This window comes from Stegastes partitus, unplaced genomic scaffold, assembly GCF_000690725.1.
Source record: "Stegastes partitus isolate 25-593 unplaced genomic scaffold, Stegastes_partitus-1.0.2 Scaffold330, whole genome shotgun sequence".
In the NCBI taxonomy this organism is placed as follows: domain Eukaryota; kingdom Metazoa; phylum Chordata; class Actinopteri; family Pomacentridae; genus Stegastes; species Stegastes partitus.
The window spans coordinates 100,088-118,683 of NW_007578061.1; the positions used below are offsets into that span (position 1 = coordinate 100,088).

Here is an 18,596-nt window from a genome sequence, read left to right on the forward strand (position 1 = left end):
CCAATAAGTGTAGTAATTATGTTGGTCCACAGTGCGAAAATGTATACATTTTACAATAAAGGCTGTAAAAGTGTGACATCCCAGTGTTTTTGTTGTTGTTGTTGTTTGTTTACCTATTTCATTTTATTTAGTCTTTTTTTTTTTTTAAATTGATCTGGCCGTTACACATTACTTGGCAAGACAGGGCTGCAATGGAACATGGAACAATATTCCTCCCTTTTTCTTTTACTGTGTAAAACACTTACAGAAATGCTTTCATTAATTTAATTACGCATCATTATTGATTGCAATGTGACATTTGATGATAATTGAGATATCACTTCCAATGACGGCTTACCGATACAGTATGTTTGATTTATGAAAGCCACTGTAAGTGCAACATCTCATTAAAGCTTCCCCATTAAATAAGCTTGGGGGGGTTAACACATATTTCATGATTATTAATTATCAACACCCTACATTATTGTTGATAATGTAATGCATTACGTAAGGTACCAGACTAAACTTGCACACAGTCAGTGCAGCTCTTTATAAATGTGCTGTTTTTAATTTATTTTGCTGTTCATCACAACTCTGCCTCTCGTGTCACCATTTAATTTGCTTCGCTTTTCTTTTCATTTCACTCGTCAACACTTGGAGTCATAATATTATCACAGAACTCAATTAAGCCACATTTCTAAAAAGCTGAGTAACAAATGGACATGATCTCCTCCTGTCTCAGACACACTTATCTCTACAAAGTGCTGCTGTGTAGAGTTCAGAGGTGTGTGCACACAGTCGATTAGAGTCTGCAGGAGTGGACGGTTTGCTGCCGACTGTCTCTCACCGGCTCCTTGGAACCACGCTCTCGCTGTCATGACCCTGAAGCAACAAGTGTGTAGGTGTATGTGTGTACATGAAGAATAAAACAAGATTAATTTTAGAGGGTAAGATTAGGGAACGTATGCTGAAAGTGACCCCCCTTTTGTCTGCAAAGGAGGACGTCTCCCTTTTTTATTGGAAGAATGGATATACAATTTGTTGTTCTACTTACAACCTACTTAGACTTCACAACTCCTACTCACAACTCCTTCTCTTAGCAACACATATTAGCCGTCCTCCTTAAGACGTTTTGCCTTTAGTTAGTTACAGTGGAGAGAGACAAGCAATGTGAGGAAAGAGAGCCGGTGAATGACACGTAGTAAAGGTCCAGGCCGGCTGGGAGCTGGGGACTCACCGCTTGAAGGCATTTGTGCCCATGTGGTACACACCCTAACCGCTAAGCTATTAGGTCACCTCGTGCGTGCAGTTTTTTCCTCCATAAAACACACCAAAAACCCAAAAAAAATCTAATTCAATTGACAGGAAATAAACAGCAACATGGCACTGAGTGAGCTGACTCCCAGCACCATATTCAGAAAGAATGAATGTAGTCAACTTAGGGAACGAATGTAGCCAAGTTAAAGTCATGAGAGTAAAGGTGCATGTGTTATGGTGTGTGATAATGTATGCGATTGGCCTTGGGCAGTACCCAACACCAGCTGTTGGTAATAAGCTGCGGCTATTAATGAACGCACCCTCTAAGCTGTAGAGCTACAGGGCACCGAGACCCATCTACAACAATGGCCCGCTCCTATACTTAGCAAACACCCCTGCTGCTCCCATAATATAACCACATTACTCTGCCCTTTATTCTCTGCCTCTTTTTTTTTTTCTCGCATGCTAGCTCTTTCTTAACCCCCTTCATGGAGTTAAATCAACTTAATAGACCAGCAATGAACCTGCAGAGCATTGTAATGAAGTTCAGCCTTGGGCTCGACATAAACGGCAAAGGACATCACGTGAATTGATCCACGAGGAAATATGAACGGAGACATCAAGTTTCTGTGCAATGCGCAACATAGGAGGATTAGCTGCAAAGTTAGGTGAAGATGGAAGTGTTAATTCGCATTTCTTGTTATTATTCCTGCTTCCTCACAATCCTGCAAATGTGTTAGAAGAGCATGCATACTGCATGCACTGAAAACAAAAAAGTTTCTTACATATCTTCACACAAACAGTTTTCTTCTATCCTTTAATCTCTGCATGCTGTTATTCCCATAGTTCTTCTACATATGTTTTTGTATGCACACCCCTAACTAACTCATTCCCCAGGAGAAACTGTGTTTTCCTTACAGCATGCAATATGTCAGCCCCCTATGCAAGCTAACGGATCTCCAGGCTCACATACAAACACCCCCTCTGTCATAAATTCATTAACTTTACTTCTACAAAGCTTACCCTGATTGAAAAAAGTCTTTCAAGAAGTCTGATCAAATTCCGGCTAATTAGTAAATACAGGAAGTAAGTCGCCTCCGTGCTGTGATCTCTGAGCGAGATGGAAAGATTAAGTCACATTTTTTGAGTGAAGGAAATCGAATCTGAATGTTGGTGGTCTGTGCAACTTCTCTTTGCTTTGAGGATTAGAGCTATGGACTGTTCATCGCTGTCTTAACAATTACTGTGAGACTAATGGAAGCGGACGCCGTTAATCTTCACATGCTGGCACCAATGCACATCTAGCAGTGCTCTCCATCTCTTATTCCTAGTGTGTAGTCTCACGCGGCTCGGCTGAATATACAAAGCTCAACGATCACACACTATCAACCCGCCATCATTTATAACAATTCGATGCAATTTCTCAGCAGTCAAGATATTACAGTTTAATTTATTTGTTTGAGACAGGACAAGGATGAAATATAATGGCAGTAGGTTTGAGTGATTGCCATGTCAGGGATTTCTCCAGCCTCAAAAAAAAAAAAAAAAAAAAGGCAGAACGTCAGCAGAGTCACTGCCAGCAACATAAACATCTTACAAGTCACAATTTATTGCCATTAGTGGTAATAATGGCATTTCTAAGCAACACCACAGTTAGATGAGTACACAGTGAGATATTTATGGTTTTATATACCATGAGGAAGGGTCAAATATGCTATTCTTTTTCCACCTCATATTAACATCTATCCTGATTTCTAAGTGATGCAGGCCTGATTATCTCGATGTCAACGAGCTGAAGAGCACTACAGTTTAATCCAGTTCCTGCCAGGAAGACGTGGTCACAGCAACAACAGCAACTGAGACGAAAGAAACACTTAAAACATGTTAAAGGAGGTAAGTGGATCAAAAAATAAAATCCTTGTCAAAAACAGCCTGTCAGGATAGTTGAAGGGAATAAGGGACTCAAGGTAGTCACTGACAGTTTTAAAGGACATATATATTCTACAGGGGAAATATTTCTTTAAGTAGACTTGGGTATTGCTTGGGTGTGAACAGTTCTGGTTCAGGTTCTGCTGCCTGATTCTTAACAATTATCGTTTCTGATTCTTTCTTAAGGGAAAGGTGGCATCAGTGCTGATTTATTTGCAGCAATTTGGGTAATTATTAGTGTTTAAGCATAAACATTTTATGGTTCCAGCAACACAAATAGGAAGATTTGCTGCTTTTCTGTTGACTTATGTTAAAAACTTTAATGTTTTGTTCTTTCTTTTGTTGGTTTGTTTTACAATTTGAAAGCTTGGACTCGTTGTTGTTCTAAATGAGCATTGTAAAGGTGACAGCGTGCCATTGAGATGACATTACGGACTATTTAGATTAGATTAGATATAACTTTATTGATCCCTTTGGTAGGGTACCTCAGGGAAATTGCTATTTTTATAGCTTTTACAAACTGAACAATATGTCAGATAAAATAGAAAATAGTCAGTAGATGAATCCTGAATAATCATTAGTTGCAGTTGTGTGGAGAAAAAAAGAAATATATATATATATATATATATATACAATTCAACAAATTAAAAATAAAATGCGCTCTACCTCAACTAGCTACAGTGGTAAAATCCACTTTTACATGAATGTAAAAGTAAGAATAATCTAATCAGTAACAGTCACAGAAGAGTGGTTTCTGTCTGGTGTACGTTTTACTATTAATGCCTCAAGTATTTTTTGCTTTTTATTATTATTTTGCTTCCAAAAATGACTTTTACCAAGCACTATTAATGGAGGGCTTTTAAAGTGCAGCAACAGTATTTTTACTAAAGTAAAAATATCTGAGTACTTCCTTCATCAGTGCCCATCTTTGTCTTGCAACGCAAACTAACACTTAACAATTAGATGGATTAACATAGTTACAAAAAGCTTTATTTTATTTATTTATTTATTTATTTTTAACAACAGTATGTGTGTTTTACCAACCAAGCCAGCATTAAAAGATAGGACAACATACAAGCATTCAACTGGCATGACTAATGAGACACATGCTGGAAATGCACGGTAGGTGTTTTCAGTACACGCTCTATTTAAAATGAGCACAAGTGGAATTTGTGTAGGAACCGAAAAGCATAATTAAAGTTGTAAAAAAAAAAAAAAAAGTTTTCTTTGCAATTTTGGAACAGGTTCTGAATTGGAAATAGGTTTCAATGCCTAACTCTATTTGTAGGGAAAAGAACCATTTAACATCAGTTGTAAATGGTGCCAAGTTAAATTAGATAAGGTTCTAGATCAAATGTGAGAGGTCTGTCAATGCCAATGAAAAGAGATCCTTTAAAATCAAGCAAGCATATGTCAGCATTGTGTTAAATTCATATTACTCCTCCATGTCTATCATTTTCCGGTCTATAAATCTATATGTCCAAGCATCCCTCCACTTTGCCTGGCCCATGTTCCCGCTGTTGAAGCCACCAATGTGTTAAGACACAGTGGAGCATAAAATGGCATAAATGGTGCCTCAAATGGAGCAAATGAGTGGCTGTTTAATTGTAGTGAGTTAAACTGGTTCCCTGTGGTAGGGGATGAGAGCCGGACGCCTTGAGTAGTAATTATCTCAGGTAGCTATCTCATTACCGTCCTGCTCTAGTATGTAAATGTGGTCACAGGCTGGGGTTTTATATTGTGGATTGCCCATTTTTTTGTGCTCTTCAGAGGCTGGTGCTGTTCATCAGGAGGCAGGGAAAATATCTTAAGTACTGGTTGCATTTACAGAAATAATGTGCTTTTACTGGCTTGGTTACCACGTTTGCGGTAGATGTATACGGCTTGTTAGGTCGTCATGTAGGTGAAATCAAACATTACAATCTCTCAGGATGGGGCATTTTGATGCCCAAAGTGATAATAAAGAAGTCAGATAATAGAAAAGTTAGTTGAAGCTGGATAAATGTAACACAACAGCAATTTCTGGCCACAAATATTGTTTCATTATCATTTCAGGGCAGTTGCTGTAATGTCCTAAGTTGACATAGAACTAAAACTGTATTATTCATATCCATAATTTATTCTACAGAGGAGGAACAAGAATCGCTCCATATATGAACACATTTAGGAGCTTCTCTATTGAACATTTTATGGAGTGAGGAGGGGAAAAAATGTTCTGCTTAGTGCCACCTTTAACACCGCACAGAGCTTGAATCCCCATTTTTTTCCCCTTCCAAATCGTGGATGTGTGGCTCACTGAGCGTTCTTGCTACCATGTGGTGAGCAGGCCAATCCCATTGCAGCATCAGCATGAAGAGGCTTCTGCTGGCTCTGACTAGCCTGAGGTTGGCATTCAAAAGGAAGAGAGGGAAAAAAGGGGGAAAGAGAGATGCTAATCATCTGATCTGTGGAGAACAAAGCTTGAGAGAGACAGAGACAGACAGAGAGATGTACACAGAAAGATGTCTCTGCCTCTGCCAATGCCACTTTTTGGAGTCGGAATGAAATTCAGCATTAGGATAAGGATCTCCGCTTGTAGTCTGCCTCCCTGCCTCTACATCTAAAGGACGACAATTATCTCTGCCAATACCTGTCTCATAAGGCTGGCAGTGGAAAGAAAAACTGGACTGTCTAGAAAAACAGCAATATGAACTTCCAGCAATAATATATTTTTCAACACTGATTGTCAAACTCTTTGACTGGTGTAGAGAAGGATGCGGTATTCATATCCATGTGGGTTTAACAGCACATACTGAATTTTGACTGATTTTGTATGTTTCCTTCCATTGATCTCCAATGATTCTCTTAAATGTAAAGATGTTCTTTTGGGCGGCACTTTCACCGTGAGTACTTTGGAGATACACAAGGAATGTGGAGATCAGATAATGACATGCAGTCAAGCTCAAGGTAGGCTGTAGATGAAGCAGGAGCTCACTGCTCGAAAGCCTTTGCACCCAAGTGGTACATGTCCAAAGTACTTAGCTACTGGGTTGCTTCTAATTGAACCCATTTTAAAAAGCTTGACGGAAAAATTCGACACAGTACTATGTTTGAACCACTGAATGAATAGCGTCATCATCACAACTTGTGACTGACTGCCTTAGAGCAAAATGTGACTGCATTAATAACTAACTACTTTATCTGGAAAAAACAAACACACACATTCATGGCTGCTGACTTACTCGTCCTTTGGAAGAACATGATTAAACCAATATGTCTGGACTACAGTGAAAATGTTTTGCTCAATAATTAATGTATGCCACAGTGTATGAAGAACAAAAACGCACCCTGCAATGTAATTAGAAACATGAGCTACTCAGAAACTGTTTGATGGCCAGCCTTCTCTTGGTGAGACCTCAAAGGTCTACTGAACCAAAGCCATGGTAAATTTGCAGACCAATGCAGAAAGAGCTTGTATCTCAAAAGCAAAAACTGAATTATCTCCCTCCTCTTTGCCCGATGGTTTTAATGAAGATGAAACTCAATTTGCCCTGGCCTCCCAGATCAAATTTTAATTAGTTTTTATTCCATCCCCTCTTTGGATTTTGATTCTGGCAGGGTGGTAGGAAATGGGTGTGGTGTTTGAATACTTGTCCCCACTCTGTCCAACGCCCCAGGGACTGAAACGTCAGTCCCCACCCAGTTCCTAAGCTGCCGCAGTCAGACAAAATGCCACATTAGTATTCAGACAACATCAGATCTCTGGGCCAAACACTCACTGGACAAACCTTGACAAGCACGCACACACAAATAAGAATTTATGTATAAAGATCAGGAGACATGGTTGAATTATCACGGTGCAGAACTCACAGGGGAAAATATGAGCCATGGGATTGCTTAAAAACCTTTTTATCATCACTTTGTGAGAATAACTGCATGTTTTGTTTGCTTTTGTTTTTTTTTCCTCATTACATGCAACACATTCTGCTATACTGTAGATTACTATTGCAAGTTCATAATGCATATTGGGTACTGCAGCGAAACAAAGCTAATTATTAGGAGGCGAGCGATAACACTGACACATCACTATAGCAATAGTTTGCTGCTACAAAGTGCTGTGAGCAAGAGTTTTAAATTGTACCCATCTCATTTTCCTACTGTTTGAGTGAGGTGTTGATACATCCCATTAGTCTGTCCATTGCTGCGCTCATCCTCATATACCAATCTTTCCCTCGCTCATGTCTTCCACACCCACTGATTCCAAATGATATGCAGATAGAAAGCTAGTGCACTGTGACATGTCAGCATATTTACAAATAAAGCCTCTGTCTGTGTTTTAATAAATTCCTTAATAGTCCAGGGCACTTTAGGCCGAGTATATAACCAAACAATAAATAGAAGTTGAACTCCAAATGTATCTCTTAAAGGTTGTGTGAATGAAAAGATCATTTTAAAAGATGCAGATGTAGGTAAAAGAAAGTGGGCCATTAATATTTGGAAGATTATGTACTGTACCGCTGAATTGCAACCAGTCCTGTTAGAAAAACGAAAGCACTCAAGCACTTAAGGCGAATGAACAAATAATGAATGGATGAAAGCCGTATAACCACATAAACATAGCGGGAGTCATCTTTAACTGAAATCCATACATCAGAACCTGAGTCCCTACATAAATCATTTTCACAACCTTCACGAGCTTAAAAAAAAGGGACAGGGGACAACTCACTGAACCAGGATCATTATAAGGAAGTAAGTGCAGCCGAATGTTATTCACAAGTTATGCCAGGGTTCCCAAACTGGCTAGTCATTAAATGAAACCTCTAAAAACTGAAAAGCAATGCACTTTATGAGACTTGTAAAGTAGGAATTAAGACTTTTTTTTTTTCCCCACAATAAACTGCTGGAAATCTCCTTCAATATACAGTACAAATAACTGGAAGGTAATGCAGCACACAAAATCAAATAGCTGCAATGCATAAAGAATAAGAGAGAGGAAAGGCAAAGAGGAAAAGAGTGAATTCAGCAGGGATTTGTATTCAACAGTTAGTTTTTAAAAGCAAAGTTGCAATGCCAATCGCACACCAGAATTCAGCTGATGTGCAATGAAGCCAAAAAAAAAAAAAACTAAAAAAGGTGAACTGGTGGTTTGTTTGTATGCATGTAAATGTTCACACATATCTGACTGCACTGTGTAATCATAGCAGACTTTAACCACTCAGCGGCTGTGGCACGTATATGAGGGTCACATATGGAAGAATATGCAAAGATGTTAGAAAGTATATAAAGAAGTTGACTTACCAACTTGAGATGAGTCACCTGAAATGAAAGAGAAAAGGGAAAAAGATGGATCAGTTCAAAGAGCAAAACAAACTGACTCTTTACATTGTGCACTCGCTCACCAAAATCGACAGTCTGGGCAAAATGAGATATAACAGCACAGGGAGAAAAAGACAAGTCAGAATGCAATTAGCATCAGATGTCGACGAGAGCACTGTTCCACACATAAACCGCAACAAAGGGCCGCTAATTGAGATGGTGGAAGAAAACAACTAGCAGGGGTGTTCAAAAGGCAGCATTCATATTTTCTTCATAAAATAAGCCTCAAAGGTCAACAGAGAACCTTTTAGGCAACAGCTAACTTCTTCACATTCATTTTCCTCTCCTCTGCAAATAACTCAACCTAGAACCCAAACTCATTAAAACTGACTGTGTTCTGGAGTTCATTAAAAATCTCCCTGGCAGAATTTGCCATGTATTTGTGCCTTTGAAAACAGAAGATTATCCTATTAAGTGTTTTTTCTATTAAACAAAAGCAACCTAGCCAAGACAAATAATAGCTATCATCAAAGAACTCAAGGTGAGGAAAGAAGACAACCAATTATCTTAAAAAAAAGAGCAAATAATTCAACAAGTCAGTAGGATATATACATATATATTAAATTTGAAAAAAAAAAGTTTATGTGGTGCAGCATTACAGCATTTGATGTATCATTACCTCCTGAAAAAATGACATGACACACCAACAGTTAATGTCAGAGTCATGAATAAAGTGACAGACGGGATTTGAGTGAAGGGAAGGAAAATGAAACTAGAAATTCAAAGGACCACCCAATCACACCACTGTTGTTGGAGTCCTTCCAATGTCCAATTGGTGATTCAACAAAAAAAAAAAAAACATGCATAATTTCCATCTGAAATATTGATCCATGCAGTCGGGTCAAATTCCCAATTAAAAACTGAAGCTGGCTATACAGTAGGTGTTCAATTCAGGAGGGAGTGAACATCCAATTAACTTGTGAAAAGCTGTTTTTTCAGGAAAGTTGAGCTGTACACACAGAATTCTTGCACTGGTTGCAAAAATTGGAGATGTCTAAACACCTGCCTCATATGCCTTTTGTTGATGATCTGTTCAACATTACAACAGATTGACAGTTTCTCCAGACATATGTGGTGATGTCTTATTAGAACATTATTTCTGGATTGGTTTTGTTCTTTCGGTTTACACCCGTTAAAGACATTTGGTCACTTAAAGACATGCAAGGGCAAAGTTCGTGAACTTACTCAAACGAATAGTATTAGGAAAGGACAAATTACATCTCAGCCCAATAAACTGTTGGTTTCTGTTATGCAAGTGCCAGCTATAAACAAAGTGGCCCACGATAGGCTGACATCCATACTGGTGAGATGGCTGCCATCCGAGGTCTGTGTTGAAAAGAAGCCTCTTCAGTACAAACACATGGAGCAGAGGAAGAATCCCAGCCAGAACAGATGGAGCACGGGGCGTTTTGCCTTGCAGTGCTGGCCTTGTTCTTGATCTAAAGTCCAGGCACAAGAGCTGAGACAGAGCTTAAATGTCCACAGTAGTGGATGAAGGCAACGGTAGAAAAGGTGCCAGAGGAATGAACACAATCAATACCCTTCGGTCTCCGAGGCCTTGTTTGTTAATATCCTGGATTCTGACAAGGGTATCTCCAGCTCCCGAGTGGTATCAGCTGCCCTGCTTGCTCTGACATCGACAAAAACGCTCTCGCACGCTAGGTATAGCCATTGACGGGAACAAGTAGGAAGTGAGCGTGTGTGTATGAAACACGGAGGCAAAGATAGTGAAACAGAGCAAATGAAGAGATAGTTGGTCAAACATAGCTCATCTATCACGCCTCTCCACCTATCTCAGGCCACAGCGAGCACAACATAAGAGAAATAAAGATGTACAAAGCAGGATACGCGCTCCCTTGTAATATCATGTCATGACAGCTGTGTACAAATATGAAGTTATGGTGGCCATCTTCACAGTGTCAGACACAGAAGTGGGGATAGCCATGTTTTAGTGAGGATATATCATTCTGGAGAGCTGATAGGATCCAGAGGCAGCGCTATAAAATCTCTAGTGACCCCTGTAGTACAGTAAATAACCCCAGCTGGACGCCAGCACAGCACGGTATTCATGACAGCATTTCATGTAGTAAGCTGCAGCATACTAGCAAGCTCTGAGGGTGCACTGGTTTTTGTAATCCCAGTGGCTCTGTGCATTGTGTGATACCCTTCATTACACCTGACAATGCATGGCGTTTTCTTGGGACCATCAATGAAAACATAGGCCGGAAAATGATCACCCTTCCCCTTTTCGTCTTCAGCAACTCGGTGTCACAGCTGAGAAGCAGTGACCCCTGTCTGCTGTCGATTTACTTTCCATCTCTTACCGCACTCCCCACGCCCCTCGCTCTGAGCGCCGCTTAGCTGTCAACCCTTCTCACCGATAGATGTGGAGGGAGGCGTGTCGAGAGAACACGATGCACGTGAATGAATGATGCGCAACGCTCACACCCACTCAGAGGTAGAAGAACGACAAAGACGAACCACGGTAGTCCGCATTTAAGTTTCCCAATAAAAAAGAAAGAAAGAAAGAAATAATAAAATAAAAGAAACACACAAATACAAGCATTTGAGCAAAAGAGCAGGCAGAAATCAATAGGTGTGAAATCAACCAGTCTAAGCTCAGTTGTTTTGTTTTTCTTTTTGTTTTTTCTCAGCTTTACAGCACCCACAGATATTGTCTTCTTCTTTTTATTTCTTCATTCTTTTATTTTACCTGTTAGGAGGAAAACTAGTATACAGAGCTGTGAACATACTTGTACACACACTTGTAAAGACCACGTGCATCATGGCAGTCTTGAGTTTCCAAAGCCTCTCATAACTCAGAATTTTCAATGATGTAATTGTCTTTCTTAAATTAGATGTAAGGTGAACAAGGATGTGACATTTCAGCTGATGTTCAAAGTGGTATAGAACATTGCAGGGCATTTTGATCTCATCCTAAGCATGAAGTAGACTACAATGACATAAGTATTTTCTTACTGTTCATAGCAGGGAGTGCAAACAGCATTACCCATAGCTACTGTTCCATCAAGTCAATTTCAAGCAAATAGACTTGCTTTTCTTTCTTTTCTTTTTTTGCATGCCACAGCAGGATAAGCGTAGTTCTAAGTGATAACATCAAAACGCCAAATGCATTGCATCTCGGTGGCTTGCTAGGACACTTGATTGAACATCTTCAAGACAATTTGTTTTATTTGGGTCTGTCACCACTTATGGAAACTTGAAATCTGACAATACAAAGGACAGTCATAGTTTTGCAGTGTTTCTCTCCTTACCCCTAGTGTTTCTTGTGATTTCCCTTCCTTGCGTTTCTAGTGGTCTCCTTGTTGGCCTGTCTCTGTATATGTCCACTGACTCTATCTGACAGTGGTTTCCCACGGGTTCCTGGCTGCTAATCTGCAGCCACACCTGGTCTTCATCAAATCACCAAGCTCCCCATGCAACACTTGAAGCTTGGCCCTTCACAGATCGTTGCCATGTTGGAACCAACAGTTTGGTAACCTGTTGCTCCTTGCGTTTCCCCTGCCTCTTAACTTTGCCCTCTGTGTGCCTCTGTATTCCGGTCGCCCCGTGTGACCTGTCTGCTAACTCAACCTACCCACCACACTCGTTCAGCTCAGCTTTTCCCACTCTGACCTCTCACACCTCCATTCCCTCGTCTGCCTTGTCACTGCACCACTCGTTAGACAACACTCTGGCTACCACCTAACCCCAGATCCTGACTCCCAGCTCTCCTTTGGACTCCTTTGCAAATCTTTTAATAAACTGTGTTCAAATACTGCCCACTGTTGTCTAGGGATGGATATCATTTTAGCAACTCTGGATCCTGATTCTTTGTGGGACAGGTGGTCACAGTTACAACAACTGTAAAATCCTACTGTTACATCAATGCATGAGCAATAACAATCTAATGATATAGTCCACTGTGTTGTAGTGTAACACTTACAGGAGACGTGCTTTTCTGCATTGAGTAGTTTTACTTTAAACACCATACTACATTTTCCTAAACATACCTACATACTTCTATGTTAAATGACATTTTCAATGCAGGACTTAAATAAAGGATCTGTGAAGTCATATAGTTGCTATGTGTGTTAACAAGTGAGGTTGGCACCCCTACGGCTTAACTGCACATCCTAATAACAGAAGCTGGTGACGCAGTGGGTTTGTGGGAAGTGACTGTCTCCTGGTGTGTAAGAGAGGAACCAGCATGTTGTTTCAGACACAGGGAAGTGCTGCTGTAACGGGACTACAGTTAGCATTCATCTGCTAAATGAGCAGCTCAACAACAACTGAATAGCTTAACGAAGACTATTTCTAGACTCGTGGTTTTTAAGAAAAGAAAAAAGAAACACTGGTATTAGTTGTGTCTATTTGTAAGTCAAAATATAGTGACTACTAATGATTACAAACAAAGATGTGTTTAAAGTTTAAGAGGTTGTTCTTTAGCATGAAAAATTATGTACAAGCTCTTCCAAGTCACTGTCACTTTTGTGTTGCAGTCTTTCGGTACTTTATGATGAACTTACACCCCACAAATGAACAATAGCATTTTGGAGGTACAACTTCTGAAAACGCAAACGAGGGGTAAAGTCAGATAATTGGTGTGAGGCAACAGCATCAACAACACATCACAAATCAATGAATGCAGTGAAAATCTAACTCGGCATGACTCTTATTTGAACTGTTCACTGTTAATATTTCATCTCACAACCCTGCCCCTGTCTGCTGACAAGAAGGAGCAGCTGAAACTCTTCTTGGGGAGGTCTCTTGCAATGTGAAAAGTTTAACAAAACTGTGTGAGTGCTATGTACACGGTAACAGAGCCCTCTCCGGTGCTGGCCAAGGTATGGAAATAGGAAAGATGATTGTGCATTTACTGAATCCCTAAGAGACTGTGGGTAAAAATCTATAGTCAAACTCTCACACGGAGGTGACAGCCCAACTGGTGGAATTACTTTGTGCTTATTTTCTACAACAGTGAGCAAACAAAGCAACATGCTGGCATTTTGCCTTGATCAACATCCTATTACTGGTGGATTTCACCTAATAGGCTAAATGGATAGAAATTGTAGGGTGCTCACATCGCTGTGCTTCCTTGCATAGAATGAAACACCCTGAAATGTGATCCAGCTAAGGCTCATTGTAGGTTTTTCCGGTATTATTTTAAAATCGTTTACCTCATATGCCTGTTATTATTTCACTTCCTGCCTTGTGTTTTCCCAGAGTGGACCAAAACTCTGTAAAAGTTTCAAAATAAGGGAGTGCTTTAAATGACCACAAAACAAAAGGTGGTTTGGAAACTGCAGAGTTTCGATCCCATACCGCAGCAATGCTAGTGTAATGCACGAGCACCTGAGGAGACAACACACTGGCTCTATTTTGGAGGATTCACCACCAGATAGGAAAGCAATTTCAAGTGCTGTCTCTTCATTATTATACAGAGCTTTATTTTGTTTTGTTTGTACCTTGTAAATACAATGACAAAACTCACAATCAATTAGATTTTTTGGGGGAAAAAAATATAATTTTGACTGATTGATGAATCTGTAAAAGAGTCAATACATTAATCAATAGAAAAAATAGTTGTATGTGGTTGTCCTATGTGGTTTAAGTTTCTTCTCCCGTTGTATGACTCGTGTCCTTGATTTTTGCTCCTACCTGTGCTTTGTGCTTTGAGAAGGACATCTGGCTGCATTTTTGGATTGTTTCCTGTCCCCAGTTGTTGCCTCTGGCCTGCTTCTGCTGCCTAATATTATATATATGACCTTGTGCCAGCTAGTAAAGTCTGATTCCAAACTTTTCAAACCTGGTGTTGTATGCGATTTGTGCAAATGAGTTTTTGCCTCAGTTGTTACATGGAAATCCATTCTAGAGGTTTAAGGCACACAATGGCCATCTGTTTATAGCATACATTATTGAAATATCTCTTAATCAAACCCCCCCTCCAAAAAAAGCTATCATGGTAAAGAGAGGATTTGGTATGTTTCAATTCCCTGGATATAAAATATTGAAGTACCACTCTGTACTACAACATGAACAAGATGGGGAGAGGAAAAAAAAGATTCAGGAAGTCAAGCTAAAGGTTTATTTCTGTTGCCTTACTGTAGCAATTCAGGATGCACAGGAAATATGCCACCTTAGCTGAGTCAATTTAAAACATGTTTACAGTGTTAAAATGTTTTAAATACAACTATTTGACTAAATTACCCAATCCAAAATAAAACTGCCTAAGTGATCTGATGTGTGTGATATTTCACTCTAACTTCATTTGCTTATCCACTATCTGGTTAAATAGGGTGAACTACATGACACCCCAGTTGGCACTAAGAAAGAAAATTACTAAGAGGCTACAGTTACTTGGGCTAAACAACTTTGACATGAGGAAGAACATTCATCCAGTCAAGTGCTAAGACCAGGATTTGACTCGGCTACACCATTTGAAAAATGACTTTTATTCAGTTACAAGAAGAAAAAAAAAAAAGATATGTGCAGATGACATTCAGTTAATCTATTTAATTTCACTTGAAGATATCACTGGCAAGTTATTACTCAGTGTTTGGCCTTTAAATAGCAGCCTCTGCTTGACCCTAACTTTCAAACTTCTGTGTGTGTGTGTGTGTGTGTGTGTGTGTGTGTGTGTGTGTGTGTGTGTGTGTGGAGAGAGAGAGAGAGTGTGTGTGTGTGAGAGAGTGTGAGAGAGACGGTGAAAGACTGACTAAACATCGGATAATCTATATTTATTTCTGTGCCTGGACAGAAAAAAATAAACACAGAAGTGACACAGCTGAAACTGTTACATTTTCATTTCACTTGCGTCACCACGGTGACTTCTAAGACGTGTGACAGGTGCCATTCAAAAAGACAGGATTGAGACTTCCCGTTAGCACAGGATTTTCATTTGGGAACATGAGCTCTGCGTGTGGAAATGTACATGGCAGTTCTTGCTGTTGCCTTAAAATAGCATTTGGTTTTCACAATATGAAAATTCCTGTTGAAGCAGTAAATTTACTAAATGTCTTCCGCTGTTAGGCTGCATAGCTATCTTGCCCAAATATTATGCATAACAATGAAGTATGAAACTGATGCACAGGGTTTCAAAGCTGCACATTTAAACAAGGAATAACCCCTGCTTTGAATGAATGAAAAGATAATGAAAGTTACATTTCTGCACTTTAATTCTTGCTTCTTTGTTTCTATTTTCTTGTTTCTCTTCAATAGTCTCTCTGCTTAATTGCCTTTTCTATTGTTGAGTACAAAGACATTCAATCTCTACACTCACAGATTCATTGACTTTGATGCACGTTGTCACTAAATGCAAGACAGATCAAGGATGTCCGGCTGTCAGTTCATTAAGTGCACGAGGGCTCTGATGTAGACTTTTCAATAGCTAAAATAGCAAAATTGGAGACATTTCAACATGGTTGAACTTGCCCTGGGGAAGAAATCTGCTAGGAAGCTGCAAGCTGCTGTGGTTGTTTATTACTCGTTTGTAGAGTTGTCGGAATATTCAGTCATATTTATTCATGTTCACAATTCTCCTGATCTGTGACAGGTAAAATGTTTTAACAATGAAATGTCACAAACTAGGAGTGATCAACAAATGGACTGCAAGTAAAAAGCCATGTCTTTCTAATAGCAATGTGTTGTTTTTAAGCAATGTGTGCTGTCAAAATGGCACCTTTCATTATTCTCTTTTTTTACCATTTCAAGTCCTCATAAACACACATTCAAACACTACAGTTTGTGATGTCGGTTGAGTCTGTGAGGGTTTGGTGATTAGGCTTTAGGGTAGAGATTGGAATTGGTTTCTGGAGTTTGCAACCCACACTGCAGATTACAATTCCCTGACATGGGCAAAAAGGTATTAGCAAGAAACTCCAATCCACCCCACAGAGGGTCAGTGTTTTAAAAGGTTAGGCATGTTAGGTAGGAATGCTATAATCAACACAGTGATTCAAAAAAGAAAAAAGAAAATCCCAAATTCTGATAAGGAGCCTGAGTAAGTAAAATCCAAAGCAACTCAACTACTACTTCTGTCACACTGCTCCACTGCACAATTCTAAGAAGAAAAAAAAAAACAGGAGAGGACTTAAAGAAGAAAAGGTAAAAGAGTGAAAAGGAGCAAACAATATGTCATCACCCTCGAAGGAAACCTAGTTAAAACTTCTGCCGTGAGAAGCAGCACCAGATCTCTCAGATCTGATTAGGATGGAGTCCTCAGTTCCCTGGGTTCAGAACTCCTCTGGAAATAAAGTTTGCTGCTGAGCTAATTGGCTCCAGCGCCCATGGCATGTAACTCACTGGAGAGGGCACTCTGAGCAAAGGGTCTTCCTAATGCAACTCGCATTAACAGCAATCCAGCTACCAAGAATACATCTGCAGACATGGGATGGGAATTGTAAAAAAAAAAATGGTGTTGGACTTTGTTCTGTTAGCAGGAAGACTCCAGTATATATATATAAAATATATATATAAACTCAATCTGCGAGGCCTCAGCTTTAGTTCCAATAGTTGCAAGCACCTCTCGACAGACCGTGACTACAAAGGGGTAAGTGGGGATGCTTGGACCACAGCCGCCATTAGGCCCATGAGGTGAAGGGACTGTACCTTGCTGAACTGCAATTCAAACTAAATAACTAGAGGCATGCCTGGGGTAGCATGATCACTGCGGTCCCTGGCCTCGCAATCATTGGCAACATAGTCACCTGAGATTGCTTGAGCCATTGTGAGGATGCAACACTGGGCGCTCTGTGTGAAAGAGCAAAGCATCAGGATGACAGCCCTCCTCCCTTGAGGGACCAAGCAAGCTTAACCACAAGGCAGTTAAGAATTCTCAGCCGCTGTCCCCTCATTCAGGCAAACACTGTCTTCATGCAGTGAGTGAGGGTAAAACCGATAAAGACCTGTGCGACCTGGTAGTACAGTCAACAACAATTTAACATCAGCAATATTGTAGTTTGGGGTAAAAAAAAAAAGATTTGTTACGGTAAGGCAGAACGTGAGGTCAGTGGTAGGGATCTTGATCATTGTTTTAATTAACTGATTGTCAGCTTTAACAGGAAACCAACTAACAGTGTGAGCGATTATACAATGCATGTAGGAGGCAGCAACATCTGCTATGACATATGAGTGGCTGGTTTGTTGTCCTCCACATTAACATGCTCTGCGCTTGTCCTACTTCTCTAATCGTTAGAAGCATGCACCTTATTACAGCCTTCACTACACCACCAACAAACAGAGTACTCACAGGACTACTCCATGCCAGATTCATGCTTCTTTTCATTCTATTCTCTTTTATTTATTTAATAACACAAGCATCACTCTCCATTGCCCTCTTATCCCCCCCTGCATATTTTCCATGTTCACACTGACTGATTTGTGTTTGTTTATTTTAGAGTCCTGCAACATGTGTTGTCCAGCCCACAGTGGCTTATAAAACACTATGCAGCATCAACAACCAAAATGACCACATGGAAATTATGAATTACAATTCCACAAGATCAAAAAAATAATAATTCCAGTGGGATGTGTACAATGTATTTTCTCTTCAGGTGACGTACAATTTTCTAGTAAATAAATAAAATAAACTCACTTAACAGCCAGCTCGATATGTCAACTTAAGGCAAGCAAAACAAACCTTCAGTGATTTTATTTTTACTTTTCTTTCTTTTCTTTTGTTTTTTTTTTCAATATTTTCTCATGTCACAATGGAACAAAACAAGATTCTTCCAGCACAACAGTAAGGTCACAAAATGCTCTACTCTTCAAAAATGCCTTTATATGTTCTATAGAAGAAAGCTTTTGAACACATTCCAAGGTTATTGGTGGAATCCAAAGCAGTCAACTGGGGTTAAATACTTTGTGTTGTCACCGCCACTGCCACGGCAAGGGGAGATCACAAGTGAGAGAAAGAGGCCTAGCTTTGTTGGAGACATGAGATAAGCAGAATTTTGAAAACAGGCCTTTAACTCTTTAGTTTCCTTGTGTAAGCTATCGGTCTGCAATCCCTAATTCTGCAGTAAATTGCTCATCTGAATCATGCGCTGTAGCTTCTTGGAGCTGCTTGAATTCTT

The 18,596-nt window shown here is 39.8% G+C and overlaps 1 protein-coding gene across 1 annotated transcript in view; it reads right to left on the minus strand.

Moving 5' to 3' along the window:
* LOC103358773 (neurexin-2-like) overlaps positions 1-18,596 on the minus strand; it is a gene marked incomplete at its 3' end in the record, with an annotated part of 252,213 nt that overhangs the window by 99,940 nt on the left and 133,677 nt on the right. Inside the window, exon 4 of the mRNA XM_008283877.1 lies at positions 8,443-8,460. Within this exon, the coding sequence (XP_008282099.1) occupies positions 8,443-8,460 (18 nt within the window). The remainder of the gene's footprint in view (positions 1-8,442; positions 8,461-18,596) is intronic.